The sequence below is a fragment of the Homalodisca vitripennis genome, chromosome 2 (assembly GCF_021130785.1).
Source record: "Homalodisca vitripennis isolate AUS2020 chromosome 2, UT_GWSS_2.1, whole genome shotgun sequence".
Classification (NCBI taxonomy): Eukaryota; Metazoa; Arthropoda; class Insecta; order Hemiptera; family Cicadellidae; genus Homalodisca; species Homalodisca vitripennis.
The window spans coordinates 208265998-208283011 of NC_060208.1; the positions used below are offsets into that span (position 1 = coordinate 208265998).

Here is a 17014-nt window from a genome sequence, read left to right on the forward strand (position 1 = left end):
TTCTTTTAACGGTGACATTGGCACAGTTCATTAAATTAATTATTTTATATCCTGAACTGTTTCAATTAATCAATGTTTTATCAATAAACTTCCATTAGTAATTGAAAGATTTGTAGCATTTTTGTGAATATTATAAAAACTTTGGCTCTCTTTAGCTAGGTATAGTGAACAAAGACAGGAATTTTACAGTTGTTTTGTACATGGCGCTAATTTTTGCGTGTAAGGATTATCTCATAAATTATATTCTGTTGTTATTTTTAGTGTTTGCCTCAATCAATAAAATATACGAGATAACGTAGGAAATTTCAAAGTATGTAAGGTACTCATGTAAACTTATTTTAATTCAATAAAATACCATTATTATACATAAATAATAACAAAAGACTTTAGTCAAAATTAATTTATTTCCGTTTTGTTAAAAAAACCTGAACACAGTATTTTGAACTTTGAAATCTAATTAAAGAGTTGATCTTATCACAGTATCAGTACATCTGCAGCTTCATCATCCTGTAGGTCGACTTGTCTTGCCTGTAGGTCAGCGGTAGTATCCATAGCCTCCATTATAGGGTCCACCGTAGCCACCGTATCCAGGGCCTCCATAGCCACCGTAACCGGGTCTGCCACCGTAACCGCCGTAGCCGGGTCTGCCGTAACCTCCGTATCCACTGTTGTACCCTGGGTACTGGTAGCCGCCGTATCCAGGATAGCCGAGAGAGAGGGAGAACTGCGCCGTGCAGGCAGCGACCATGCAGACCACCACGACCAGCAGCAGACGAACCTGGAAACAGGCGTCAGTCAATATCCAGGAAACTACTTCTACAGCCAAGACTCAACATATATTGATTTATCACAACTGTTTCCTTCCTGTTTCCTTCACAATTCTTCCATCGTCAAAAATAACCTTCAAACAAAGAATTGTTTCCTTCTATTTTCATTTCATTTCATTTTTCATTTCAAAAGGATTGTATTTCACAGTATTAACAAAATTTACAAGAGATTGATACAAAACAACATTAAACAATATAAAACCATCGATCATGATATACAAGGTGTCAATTAAGTCTGGAACCTCTCTTTTAATTTTTAAACCACAATATAAAAAAATACCAAAGTTCACACGTGCTTACTGGTGATAGTAACGCACACATCTGCCCAATTACCGACCAGATAATCCCTTTGGGGGACGGTCCACAAGGAGTCAGACAAAATTCTTAAATAGCAGCATAGGTCAAGTTTGCTTGCAAGTACTTGTAATACTTAATAATTTACATTGTTTCAATTGTTTTAAAATTCAAATAGCTATAACTACTGAATGAATCCACCTTTTGAATTCCGGTTTGCGGCATTGTACTCTGCTAAGTAAGTACTTTAATTTGATACCAAACTTGACCTATGCTGCTATTTAAGAATTTTGTCTGACTCCTTGTGGACCGTCCCCCAAAGGGATTATCTGGTCGGTAATTGGGCAGATGTGTGCGTTACTATCACCAGTAAGCACGTGTGAACTTTGGTATTTTTTTATATTGTGGTTTAAAAATTAAAAGAGAGGTTCCAGACTTAATTGACACCCTGTATTTACAAACTTACAAATAATTAAATAATAATGTAATCTTCAAACAAACTAAACGTAAACTTAACAATAACAAATAACTTACAACAAAAACAAAACTCATTAATTGTGAAAATAAAATGGAACATCCAATAGGCAAAAGCCCGGTGAAGAATGCACATCAGATTAAACTGACATAGTAAAATAAAACTCAAAACGATTGAACCACTACATAAATAATATATTAATAATAAATCTATACAAAATCTATAAAACAGGTCATAGACGTAAAAATAACAAAATAAAATTGGAAATTAATTATAAAAGGTTATAAAAGGTAATAAAATATACACATTATTCATTATTTCCTTCAACAATTCTCAGAAAGCACTCGCAATTAGTCGACGAAAATAAAAACTATTTTCAAACTTTTAAAAAGTGATTTAATTGTGCTAGATAATCTATTTAAATGGAAACAAGATTAAACAATCTTGGAGCATTAAAAGTAAAAAAAAATGTTTGAAAGCATTTAGATTAGACTTTAGAACCAGAACGAGCAAACTTCTGAAATTATGCATAATATTATGTGTGAGGGGCCGGTTTTGAGCTTATAATGAAAAATAGTTTCAATATCTTATATATGTAAATATTTTGCAAAGGGAGTATTTTAAATGTAAAAATAGTGGCCAGAATGATCGGTCTTATTTGGTTTAGTAGTAATGCGGTTTATACGTTAACAGTAACTGTAAAATAAAATGTGCAACACATTCAACCCGTTGAAACAGTTATGATATGCATGAGAAAAAAGGTACGAACTAATATATTTTAATAAAATATTAATAGATAACTATTATTTGAAACACCCTGTCTATTTTCGTACTCAAATCTACTACGATACATTGCTGGTTAATTAGGTCAGTCAGTATTGCAGATGGATAAGATGGGACCATTTCTCTCATCAACACAGACACCAACTGAAAATACTGAACTCTAATTTTAATTAGTAAATAGCAACTCATGTAAATAACACAATAAGGTAATATGACCAAATCTTATTGAAAGGATAACAGGATTTCGGACATTTGCCATCGTTATAGGTTATAAAAGGTACATGGTAACACAACGTTTCGAGGATTTGAATTTATCCTCTTCGTCAGGTGGGGGAGGTATTAAGACACACAAAAATAACGAACAGAAAGAAGTAAAGAAGGGAAAGAAAAGAGTTCAAACATACCCAAAAGCTGCTTGGAGTCCAGTCCAGGCGTTGTCACAACATATGATACAAAATTCACACATCACATTTATCCTCGTACTTGTGATTTGTGCTCGGGACTTGAATCTTGTGCAGTGACAACGCCTGGACTGGGCTCCAAGCAGCTTTTGGGTATTTTTGAACCCTTTTCTATCCTTTCTTTACTCCTTTCTGTTCGTTATTTTTGTATGTATTTAATACCTTACCCACCTGACGAAGAGGATAAATTCAAATCCTCGACACGTTGTGTTACCATGTACCTTTTATAACCTATAACGATGGCAAATGTCCGAAATTCTGTTATCCTTTCAAATATTTCATCTTCAATAACAAACTTTAAACAAATGTGATTGTTTTCTTTAGAGAAAATCTATAATAACTATCGTGTTATTGTAAGCTAATCTTTCAACAAGGTTTGAAAGTGCAATAGTGTTAAATAAAACCCCAAATAAGGCATATTCAGGAGAGATAAAAGAAGGCAAATAAGTTTGGCAGTTGGAAGAAAGGCCTCTTCCTTAGTCGAATTCTCCTGCGACTCTCAAATGCTAGTACTATTGGTTCACAAATTTTAGGGAGCAGAGAAAAGAAAGAAAGAGGAATAGTTATGGTTATAGAATACGACTGGAAAGTATTGTAGTTGGACTCCATATTGAAGACCAAGGTAAAAGGTTTAACTGTAAGTAAAAGGCCTGTAAAATAGTAGTTTCAGATTCAGACGTATACCTGTTCACTAGTGCAGGTTAGTATTCCTATATTATGAATACGTTGTATGATGCATTTCATTTTATCACGGTTATTCAAAATCTGGCTAGTTTTCGTATATGCAGTAAAGTATTATCTTGTCTTGACAGCCACTATATCTTATTTACATTTGTACTAATGAATCCTTATCTGTCTTGGCGTGAAGTGTTAGGACATACATCCATAACTTTCTCTGTTGGCTATATATAACTATAACCGGACTAAACCAGCACTTTGAATCCACATGCAAATTATAATTATAATGTACTGGCTACAACTATAACTTCTCCATCATTTGCAATGTACTGTCTGTCAGCCTGCATTGTAGATACTTAGAAACAAGTCCTAAATATATTTAAGAAATAGAAACTTTTGGGCTCAGATATTAGTTAAAACTTTGTGAGAACTTTTAATACCAATTCATAAACTATTCAAAAGAGTAAAGTACGTTTGCCTGGACTAAGTATCCTAATACGGTTTGAACTTTGCTAAGCTGCTTTAATCCATATAAATCCAACAACAAAAATGGTTAGTACAATCCAAAAGGACGATATACATAACCCAAACACTCATTATATGACAAAAATAACTGGTAAATACATATAAATCAAAATAGGAAAGTCAATTCGGCACAATTCTCTTTTGTATTCTAAAATTATCGAAAAAGAGTTTTTTTTTTCCTGGAAGACGATAGTATTTTTTACAAACAAAGACTCTTAACAACATCAACATCTAATTAACTCGATTTTTTGTTATGTTCACATTGCTAATTTTAGCCAAATTAATGGAATATTGTTTACTTTATGAAAATATTCCCTATTGTTCACTATGTGAAAACATAAAGTATTGTTTACTATGTAAAGATATTCACTACTGTTCTCTATGTGAAGATGTTCACTATTATTCACTATGTGAAGATATTCACTATTGTTCACTATGTAAAGATATTCACTGTTATTCACTATGTGAAGATGTTCACTATTATTCACTATGTGAAGATATTCACTATTGTTCACTATGTAAAGATATTCACTATTATTCACTATGTGAAGATATTCACTATTGTTTACTATGTGAAGATGTTCACTATTATTCACTATGTGAAGCTATTCACTATTGTCATGGAGAATCTATTCAGGCATCAGGAATTTAACGGAAACGTGAGTGTCAGTCAGTTTTCGGTTTTACGTCTGTTGACTAAAGTCGACTCTCCACATGATTACGAACGATTGCAATGGTAGGAAGGTTTCCAAGCTATGTGAAATGGAAAACTAAGGCGTTAGTCATAAATTCGTCCTCTCCTGGAATACAACTCTTCCATCTGGTCACCTTCCCAAGAAGGACTCAAAACACAACTTGAAAGAGTTCAGCATCGTCTTATCAGAACAGCTGGGTTCAGAGATGGCCACCACTACATGAATGTTCCAATTGCTGGTTATCAACTACAGCATGGCCTTGCTCCTCTTGAGGCTCATAGAAAGATACATGATCTTATCTTTCTCCACAAGATCATCATCGGAAGCATTGATTGCCCGCAACTACTCAACAAAATCTACTTCCATATTCCTGGGCATACGAGACTGCGAGACACCTTTGCAAGACTGTACTATTCAACGACCTACCAACAACAGAGTACGATACCTCGACTTCTACGCAGCGGAAATGAGATGGGATATCTTGTTGACTTCTTCGCCACCAGCCCTGCTAGATTTCGAGAAGAAATCATCAAATTAGTATATGGCACTCTATAATTCTGTTTCAACTATACCTTTTTTCTGTTTTTATCGCCTTTTTTTAGTAGTACTTTGTTATATATTATAGTCTTTGCATTTAAATTGTTCGATATTGTTGCTGTATTTATAGTTTATTGATTATTTCATGTACCTGTTCTTGTTGATCTTGTTTAATCAACCCTGTTTTGCTTGACTCTCTGTGCATCTTAAATCTCCAAACTTTTCTTGTTATATTGTCAAATGGTTACCTGTTGTTGTTATTGAATTATTGTTATCTATTGATTTAGTCGTTATTAGGTTATTGTTATCCAATTGTATCAGTTGTTGTATTCGCTTGTTGCACTCTTATTCTATATTATTATGTTATTTTACTATGTAATGGTATTGTAAAAGTGGCGATTGCCGTGGAAATAAATAAATGAAATGAAATAAAACCAACCGCGTAAGCATAAGAACTAACATTTAAAAAGTTGATATTGTAAATGGATATTTTTACAGTTTATTATTATTTTACATAACACAATTTAGCTAACTGAATTCTTTTAAAAAATTAGGAATATTAAATAGATATATTTATTTTCGAATAACTATCTACCTATAACATATACCAGCGACGCTTCCACATTCAATTAATAATATATTAAACCAATTGTTTTTATTATTCTTTGACCTTCTACATTATAAATTACCAAAATAAATGTGTCATTTTGAGTAACTCTGCCCCCCCTCCAGCATCATTATGGTTGTCTATGACAAAAGATTATTATTATAATTCTTGTATATTGGAGTTCATTGTTTTGTTTGTCTCTGAATATAAACCATTGGTTAGGTACATATTACATGCAGTCGACGTTGTTAATCCCAAACAAAAATATCTACCTGGTAAAATAAAAAAGCAAGTTTAAGTGATACTTTTTAAACAACCCAATATATGAAGATTTTACATTTAGTCTTACAGTTTTCAATTTAAGCTATAAAAGGTCAACTACTAGTCATGAAAGTCAAGCGGGTCATAAAGGTCAACATGTAAAGGTTTTGTTTAATCTTGTTTGCACCATAAATACTTTGATAATCACTGTTATACTAATTACTATAGTATGAATTTTATTATTTATAGTTATGTTGATATTTTTATATGAAATCGAATAAGAGTTTTATTAGTTTCTCCACTTTTGTAACCCTTAATAATCCTAATCCTAATAATATTATAAATGCGAAAGTAAGTTTGCTTGTTACGCTTTCACGGTAAAACTATTCAGCCGATAGTATTGAAATTTTACATAGACATTTCTAGGGTCCCTTACATTATTTTTATTTCGTAAACCTTTCCGGGCTACGCCCCACTGGTTTCTAAAGTCGTGTAATGTGAATTGAAAGAGACAGTTAGATGTATTCAACAGTTAAGTGTAAATATTGTAAAAAAGAACATAATATGTTTAATTATTTTAACCAATACTTTCAATGTCAACAAGTCTAACTAATTTATTTATTCTGGGACACAAAGCAATACACGAGACACTGAATGCAATTTCTATGACCGAACATCGTCTAGGTAAAATCGCATCCATTTCTCACTGATGAGGTATTGATTAGCTACGATATTGATCAGATAATATATAAATACTGTTATAATTCCTAGATGGAGCAGGGAAATATCTATATCTATATATGTAACAATATCTATATCCGTACAATTTAGAGACGTATACAAAAATTATATATAGGTCTATTTATAATGTTTCTCGTGGCAAAGTAGCAAACTCCAATTTTGCGTTACCAATATAATTAATTTGAACTTGAAAGTGCTAAACCTTAAATATGAGTTAATCTGACTTTTGCTTAACTTCTGGTTCTCTTAATCATGAACACTGTAAAATGGGTACCTTATGCACGATATATGACTAATTCCACTTTAACAATATCGATAGACCCTACCGTATTAAATCAAAAGTGCTTTCACTATGAAAACTACGAACTTCGACTTTGGAGTTGCTCTAGATTAATCTAAAATAGTTCAAGTGATACTGAAATCGTGGGAGCTATTCAAGCAAATTCACGGAATGTTGCATATTAATTGTGGGCGAAGCCGAAGTAATGTTCTAGTACATTATAATTATAATTTGCATGTGAATTCAAAGTGCTGGTTTAGTCCGATTTATTATACGCATTTAAGTTTGGACATCACTCAATGTTCGTACTCAATGATATTTCTACATTAAAGCTTAATCATGCTTCCCTCGTTAAAGAAATAATATTCATCATAGTGGTCTTAGCTAATTCTTTCTCTGGAAAGGTAAAGATTTAAATTCTTGGTTGAATCCTGTGATGAAATCATGCACTTTTCTTTTGTTTGGTTGCACTTTTCTTTGGTTGAATCCTTGGTTTTTCTCTAATTTTACACAGTGTCTAAATAGAGGAATATCTAAACCTAATCTAAAAGCAAGATAGCCTGAGATCCTCGAAGGTTCAAAATGCTTGGGGTCATAAGCCTTTTCTAACCTCCATAGGGTTACTAGAAAGTTTGGGAGATTTCCTACTAGGAAATGTAATTTGTACTGTATTTTGAAAGTACAAATGTACATTCCTTATGAGTGTTTTCTTATAATAAATTATTACAATTTAGGGAGGAATACTTCACACCACGTGTGTAACAGGCATTTTCAGGTTGCATTCAAAATTTCCTCAAATTTCTTGCAGACTAATAGACAGACAGACAATCATAAAAGAAATTACACAAAATGATACGTTCTAGAATTTTTCTAGTAGAAAGGACATTTCTTTGCAAATTTTATGTAATATCTTTCTCGATATATGTTTTCAAATCATATATTCAGATTTGTTCATTAAATTATACATCTTATCAGTGTTAAAATAATAAAAGTCTACACACAAAGTCACTAAAAAATGATGCTATGTGTGTTGGTATATTTAGGCTACATGCGTTAATATGTCACATGTTTGAATCTCTTACAGGAGTATTGAGTTTGCTTACAAATTTATTTATTTTGCTAGTTTCTCTTTGCTATTATAGTTACCCATAAGACCAATGTAAAAATATTCGCTAACGCTCAGCCCAATCCTATGGAGTGTTGGCAATGTATAAATCATACATGCAAAATTTCATGCAAAATTTCAAGTCTATAAGTCAGTTCATCTTTAAGAGTTCGTCTTCAAGCTATCCTACAGACAGACAGACAGATAGACAGACAAAAATTAAATATATCCAACCTCACAATGATAGACTTCTCTAAAGCTCAACCAATAATGAAAAAGTAGGGGTCTTTCAATTTAGGAACTAATTATCATATCTAGTAAACTATCAGACATTTTATGCGAATATACCATAATTTAAGCAGCAAACCCTTTTATGGGAATTTTACCACAGCTAAGAGTAAGGCTACTCCGTTCTAATCGAGAGGTCTTGCATCAATAGAAAATCTACAGAAACAACCCCCCCCCCCAGTGGTGGTATCGTAGGACCGTATCCTCGCAAAACTTCTCAACATTCCAGTCTACCATAGTTGCAGATAGAATTGCCTTTATCATATCCTTCCTGTTAAATATTCTGCAACTCTGAGAAATAGATCTACATGAGTTCATTTATACCATTGCTATTGTTTTTTACCCAATAGATTCTTTAATACAGAAACTTCAAACAATTATTTACTATATGTTTTCTTTTTTTTTAAGAATTAGAAAGTGTTTAATTATTGATTACATTGGTATAGAATCTCATACTTGAGACTTATTGGCAAATAAACTATGCGTCTTTTTATAATCTAGAGTGCATTGTAGGTAATTTTGGCAACGAACTCAGGGCTGTTGAAATAATTTAATTTTGACATTGCTTTTCCATATCAACTTAACTGTTCTTACTTAAATTTCTTCTAATTGTTCTCTTTGGGTTAAAAAAATCTTACCCAGACTCGAGACTTAAATACTTAAGAAGGAGATCGATATAACTCGGTTTTTTCTAAACATAAAGTAAAATACGATATCCAAGTTATCAAAATTTCTCGTGTAATCTTCACCATCCCACCCAAATGATATTCTGATCCTAAAATTAATGTTTGTAGAAAAATTAAACTAGTGATGTTTTCATTTTTGAAAAAAGCATAAGGTACGCAATATACTAACTTTGTTTTAAAAATATACCACCTTAAGTGAATATGGAGAAAGTTTTTTCCAAAGACGCTTCCTATTACTACAGTAAAGTTATGGGTTAAAATTTTCAAAAAGGGCAAAAATTTCAAGAAGAAATCCAAATTTTTTTCTGAAAAATGTCATATGTTGGATTTTTACTGCGGACTCTCCCACATTCTCAGCTTTCATAGAGCTACCCCCGTCTACAATTCGTTACAACTTCGATTATAAAGTTAAAAAATTTCGTGCATTTACATAATTAGTTTTATGTCTGTTGCATAAGCACTTTTAATTCAAAATACATTTTTAAGACGTCTGACCTTTTAGTTGAGCCTATGAAAACCTTCTTTGACCTATCAGAGTAAAGTACATGCCAAAATATAACCATTGAAATTCCAGTAGGTATCATATTGAGATGCAATTCAATGATATACTTCTGAACCAAAATCGTGTGTAGAGTTAGTACGGACTGATCTACAGCGCCTACTTACCGAAGAAGCAGCCATGACTGTGGAGGACAGGACTCAGGTTCAGTTGAGGTTTGCGGTTATATACCCGACATTACCCAGCATCCCTGGTAGTTACTGTGGAGGAGTGATCACGTACCATCCTAGGGATCCTTGGCGGTTCGGCGACCGCAACAAGTCCTCAAGTTCTCGGGCAGTCCGTGACCTAGCCATTCGCACTTCCTGCCTGCCGCCTGCGAATCTTCTCTGACGCCTCAGAAACAGACCAGACAGGAGTGCTCTTGTTCACACTGCGGTTCAAAATTCTTCGAGCAGAGATGGAATATCTACTACAATATTAAAAGGCAAGGTGAACTCTTGGTCAGACCTCTTCCTTTTCTTAGCAAATGTGTCATTCGAAGCTGGTGAACAAGATCTTAAAACTGCAATTGTTAAGCCTCTCTTAAAAAAAGTGAACCCTCGAGAACCAGAAAATTTCAGGCCCATATCAATTCTTTCTACCTTTTCGAAAGTTCGAGAGGCTCTTTCTCAATCGGCTGGAATCATTCCTCGCGTTTAATAAGATTATCCGCAAATAACAATTTGGTTTCCGAAATCGAAACCACTTCAACTTCAGATGCTATTTTTAACTTCTTCTCACAGATTGTATATTCACTTGATGAGCACAAACACATATATGCTTTGTTTTTAGACCAAAGTAAAGCCTTTGATGTAGTTCCGCACAGTCTGCTTCTCGAAAAGGTCTACCGTTTTGGTATTAGAGGTAAGGCCTTTGATTGAGTATCGTCTTTCATTCTCAACCGTAAGCAAGTTGTGGCTTTTCCCTACAATTGTCATATAGACTGCCTTCGAACATTTGCATCTAGTGAACTGCCCACATTAGCGGGGGTACCTCAGGGTTCCGTCCTGGGACCGGTACTTTTTTCTTCTGTTTATGAATGATATTCCCTCAGCAGTAAATCGGGGTGACCTTTGCCTCTTTGCAGATGACACGCTTTCAGCATTTCTAATAGTGCGAGAGAACTTTTAGAGACTGAAATGTTCACTCAAGGCAGTTCTATACTTCAATGGCTTGAGCAAAACCGTCTTCTAAAGGGGGCCCTACGTGTCATTTTTGGCTCCTACCGATCTCAATCATGTAAAGAAGTTTTTAGATAAAAAAATTTACTTACTTTTCCTAGTATATACATTCTGGAATGCTTGAAATTTGCCTTTAAAAATAGATTTATTTCCAATAAAACAAAAAACAACTTATAACCTCCGAGATAACAATGACTTGGCCCTTCCAAAAAATAGAACATCCTTCTTTGAAAAACATACGTTTTATTCGTACATCAAGCATTTTAACAACTTGGCCGCAAGGTTGAAAGAGGTCACTAATTTAAACTCTTTTAGGAATAAGTTAAAAAATTTATAATTATAAAAGAATAGTATAGCATACATTGCCTTTTAATTGATAAAAACTTTTAGATTTAAGGAACTTTATTTAGTTATAGTAATTTTATGTACTGGCGACTGTTACGCAATTTACACTGTCGACAACAATAAAGAATTTTGAGTTTGAGTTTACATTAATGGAAAACAACCTCGCTTTCATTCTTTAGACGAGGTTGTAAAGAATAAAAAGAGCAAAATGAGAAATATCAAAGCGTTGTTACTCACAGTATTAGCCCTATTCAAAGTGATGATGGTTGAGAGACAGGGCCAGTGGCGTAATACATACCCCCGCAACCCCCGCAATGCGGGGGGGCGCGGCGTGTCAAGGGGCGCCACACGAAGGAATGAAAAAAATAAAAAAAATTATACCGATTTTACCAAATTTCTTAAGGTTGAATATCACTATTTTCATTGTAATTCCTTATAATTTTTTTTTGTATAAATGAGCTAGCGAGGAATATCGTAGGCCTATTATCATTTCTTGTTTTAGTTAAACGCCTTCAAAACTAAAGCAGGCAAACTATTTTGCTGAACCGCCACGGAAGTGTATTTTAAGGCGCTTTAGGGACCGTGTGTGTGAGCGTGGGGGTGTGCGTGCGTGTACTGCCTTGTTTCATGTTGCGACTTGAATACTCCCCTCCCTCCCTCCACACTACCAAGTACCAATTATTGTTAGGTAGTTCCTTCACAGTATACTGTGGTTCCTTGTCACTCAGTCATATATTCATTACTCGTTACGTTTACTGCATTTTCGAAAGTTGTGATTTATTCAGTAGCCTACAACTGTGGTGGCGGTGAAAAGTGTTTGCAAAAACTACACCTCTTACAGGAAACTTATATTATGGGACGATTGTACTAGAAAACTAAATCAATAATTAAACAAAATGTCTAAAAAACCTAGTGGTGCAGAATACCGAAAGCGGAAGAAGGAGGAGGAGAAAGAAAAAGCAAAAAAAACACCAAAAAATTGATCTATTTTTTTAAATCTGACATATCTCTTAGTAAAAACAATGACAGTGTAAGGAAACAAATAACTTCCGGTTTAATTTGTGAGTGTAGTGAAATAAAGTTCTGACCTACCTACCATCGAGACAGAAAATGGAACATCTACTCAGACCCCACCTGAATTCACAAATAACGAACCAGACGTGAGTCTAGACGTTAAGATAAATAATGATAGCTGTAGCTGTACGTAGACATTGATAAAAACTGTGTTTTGCATATTGATACTAATGAAATCAGTCAACAACGTGGTGTTTTTTAAAACTGACATTGGGCTCTACACTAATGACGGAGTATCCCTCTTAAAAGAAGAAGATAAAAACTTTCATTTTGAATTCTGAAACCATGTAGGCCCACAGGGCCTTTTCCTAAAGACTCGACAAACAATTAGATCTTTTAGCAGTGATTTTTATTACAAAATTGCCAAAAACGGGCCAAAAACTAGAACGGTTTTGGCTTTGTTATTCACCTTTATTAAATGGCGTATACTGTGAACCTTGTTGGTTGTTCGCTGACAGAACTGACCCTAAATTTAAAGATGCTTGGTGTAAAGGTCTAATAAATGATTGGCAAGGTTTAAGCAAAAAAATTAAAGAACATGAAACATCTCGAATACACTTAAATTCATGTTTAGCATATAGTACCGTAAAAAAATAGCCAAGATGCAAAATCACTTATTCAAAAGTATGAACCTGAGTATTGTGAGATTCTCAAAAGACTTTTTGATGTAGTAATAACTATGGCTACTTGTAACTTAGCGTTCAGAGGGCATCGGAATGAAAATATTGAAACAGTGGACACTACTTCTGGAAACTTTTTGAATATTATAGATTTGTTGTCTCGATACGATCCTCTTCTAAAAAGTCACTTAGAAAACGATCAAAGCAAAGTTAAGTATTTGTCTCCCAAAATCCAAAATGAAATGATCATGTTTGCGTCACAGCATGTTCTGGATGAAGTTGTAAGTGAAATCCAAGCAGCTCCTTTCTTCTCTCTGGTATTAGACACCACTCAAGACGTCTCAAAAACTGATCAACTATCGATAGTAATACGACATGTGGCAGTCCAAAACTACGAAAACTTGAAATTAAAGAATCATTCTTAGGGTTCATAGCTCTTACAGGCCAAAATTCGGAAAAAATTACTAACGAGGTTTGTAAATTTTTTGGAAGAAGAAAACAACATTAAAATTGAAAAGTGTAGAGGCCAGGGTTATGACGGGGGCAGCCGTAATGAGTGGAAAACTATTCTGGAATCCAATCTAGAATAAAGCAAAAGTCGCCAAAATGCAGAGTACGTGCATTGTGCCTCGCATAATTTAAATTTTGGTACTCAATGACTCAGTTACTGACATAACAGAAATGATTTTATTTTACGATTTGGTCAATCAAATTTACGTGTTTTTTCGGCGAAAGCCTGCCAAGATGGCAAGCTTTGAGAGAGAAATCTATGGAGCAAAGGGGGTCTATACTTAGCAAGACACTCAAAAGATTGTGTCCGACCCGTTGGTCATCTAGGTACGATTGTTTACTGGCCATAAAGTGTAACTTTGTTTCTGTCTTAAGCTGTTTGACGAATATTATTCTGACTTCTAAAAAGAATAAAGAGGTTTTAGAGGCAACTGGACTCAAAAAACAAATGACGTGTTTTCAATTTGTATTGATGCTTACTTTCCAAAGTAAGGTTTTAGAGAGAATTAATATTACATCTAAAACACTACAAAAAGAGGATGTATCAATTGACGAAGCTACAGCCCTTCTTGGAAAGAGTATGACTGAACTAAGAGAGCAAGAAATGAGTTTGAAGGTGTTGTTAAAGAAGCTGAAACGCTAGCCAGGGGATGGAATATTGAGTCTTCTCTGCAGACTAAACGATGTAAAAAAGTAAAAAACTTTTTTTGACGAACTGACCAACGATGTTGAATTTCTAATCCATTGCAAGAATTCAAAGTAAAAGTATTTTACAGGAGCTTGGATATAGTTATTGCTCAAATCTCCAGACGTTTTGAGAGCATGGGTCAGGATTAACGATCAGTTCATCTTTTTAACTCCAAAGTACCTCACAGAGAAAAGTGATGATGAACTAATTTTTTCAGCCAGGAAGTTTTGTGAGAAGTATGAGGAAGATGTTTCACACGGGTTGGAGACACAAATAGTGTGTTTCAGAAACATTGTTTCGGATGAAATAAAAACAAGAGGATTGAAAAAAAGTTAAGGATTTAGCCTCATATTTAATGATAGAAAACGTGACTTTGTCAAGCAGCCTTCCTGATGTCTGCACAGCGATGATGATGTTCTTGACTCTCCCCAGTTACGTCAGCGTCAGCGGGAAAGGTTCGTAATCACCAAAATATCATAAAAAACCCGTACTAACTAAAATTAATTTTTGTGTTAAGAAGAGTTATTATACCCTTTAATTATATACTTGTATTATAACCTGAAAATGGCATATATGTTAACAACATAGTTTTTTAATCTTATATAAATTTTCAGGTCATTTTCTAAACTCAAGCTCATAAAGAATTATTTGAGAAACACTATGACCAATACCAGGCTGAGCGCTTTGGGAGTCTTGAGCATAGAACATGAACGGGCTCGTAGGATCAACTTGAAGATGTTAGCTGAAAAATATTTCAGTTTTAAGAAGAGGAGAGGGTTTAAATAAATGGAAAATAATTAACATGTCTACAATTTTTTCTATTTTTATTTTAATGTTTGAGATAGTTTCATTAATAAATAATTATGATGAATAATTCATTTTAAAGTTTTCTTTTCCTTTTTGATCTTTTTAACAAAATGTATAAAAATAAACATTGCACAGCACGGGACTATCAACTATTTACACAAATTTAAAGCCACTCTTAAAAAGTAAAGGTTTGTTTTCTATTACAATTTACCGTAAGTAGACGTGAACATCATGAGAATAAAAGGTAGACCAGGGGAAGTAGGCTATAATTATAAACGATGCGTGTAGGTCAGTAGGAGGAAGGGGGGGGGGGTGTTAGGAGCCGACAGGAGGGGCGCATTTCAGTTACGCTGCGGGGGGGCGCGACTCTGTCTAGTTACGCCACTGGACAGGGCCATACTAATATTTAAATAATTATTAAAATATGTATGGCTATTACAAGTACACAATACGTGATTTCTCTAAGATGCGGAGTTGGAGACCCAGAGGTGTCTCATGTTTTGCTCCTCACCATAGAATCGTGGATAAATTATTAGTAGAAATAAATTCAGATATAACAGTCTCATATTAACATTTTTTAGGTGATATCCCTTCCTCATTGTTTTCTTCAAGATGATTTTGTTTACGTTGTAGTTATGTAAACCAGTAAATAACGTTTATCCTTCACAAAACTCTTATTTAAGAGTGGGAAATTATCATTTAGGGCTAAAGGTAGGCCTGTTGTACAAGTCAAATACAGATCTGTACAAAAAGAAGAATTATTGGTTTAGTCTTAGCGAAGTTCACCGGGCTGGGCAAAATTTAGTTTCTGTCTGTATGTATACATTCTTGTTTCCATCATCGTTACTGTCAAGCCAATGTGAAAATATTCGCTAACGCTCAGCCAAATCCGATGGATTGACATGTACCTTCATGTCAATGTTCAAGAGGAATGTCTCTTGAGAAAAATTGATCACTAATCGTGCTAATTTTGATAAGGGTAGAGACCGGAGGGTAGCAAAGAAATTAAAAATAATAAATCGACACAGTGGAGTAAAGAAAAACCCGACAGTACGTACTGTCTTACCAATCGATACAACAAAGTCAGTTAATCACATATGTTACTGTTTCATGTCATAAACTTGCAAATTATTGTATTCGGTTTGTTTACAGAATATGTTGATTCTGAGACTTTCTCGATGTTGTCATGATTACTATTAAGACCAAGGCAAAAATGATCGAATTTATTTTAAATCTTAGTCCCAAAATCATTAGTTTTTTTTCTGGACTAAAAGTAACCTATGTACCAAATTTAAAAGCTCTAGGACATTTTCTATGGAGAGTTTTCGCATGAACCGACAAACAAACGAATTAATGATAATGACAAATGAATCCCTAATAACAATTAATAATTTTTCACAAGTCTTACTATTTAAATCAAAACCAACCGTCAGTTACGCTATAGCTTTTAGGTATAGCCATATCAGTGTTATCCAGTGAAGTAAACAAGCTGATAATTTGACTCAGGTTGTTTACAGTCTCCTTATCTCGTTGGCTTACGCGATATAACTATCATTTAGATCTCTGATTGCATGCCTCTAGTAAATATAGACGTACAAAATAACATTAGGTTTTTGTAAGTCTTTCGCTCTCCAACAAAAAACCAACTCACAGCATCTGACCTTGGCGTCACCAGTCATAGATACTTCTAAGAAATATTTCTCTGCTATTGTTTTTTAAACAAGTGAAACGCTCGTTAGTTTGACTATCAAGCACTTAACACTTCTAGTTGCCTTGCACAGCAGTGAAGTTTTTAAGTTTGTTTGTTAAAATTTAACTACAGTAATTTCTTAAAAAGCACTGACTATTTATTTTATCTCATTACGTATACATAACAAAAAATTTAACGAATAAAGAGGTCTTGAGCTAAGGCGATAAGAATTAGTAGGCTACCACTTAGTCGAGGATGAATTGCACCAACATGCATAATTTTGTGTTCCCTTTTTGCTTCCGGAATAGGCTTTGA

At 34.0% G+C, this 17014-nt stretch overlaps 1 protein-coding gene across 1 annotated transcript; it reads right to left on the reverse strand.

Moving 5' to 3' along the window:
- Positions 1 to 382: 382 nt before the first annotated feature.
- On the reverse strand, positions 383 to 10014 carry LOC124353394 (keratin-associated protein 19-2-like). The gene is made up of 2 exons (XM_046803236.1): positions 9910 to 10014; positions 383 to 778 (listed from the first exon to the last, which is right to left on the reverse strand). Exons 1-2 carry the CDS (start codon positions 9922 to 9924, stop codon positions 536 to 538), a joined length of 258 nt encoding a protein of 85 aa, XP_046659192.1. The 5' UTR covers positions 9925 to 10014; the 3' UTR covers positions 383 to 535.
- Between the last annotated feature and the right edge of the window lie 7000 nt (positions 10015 to 17014).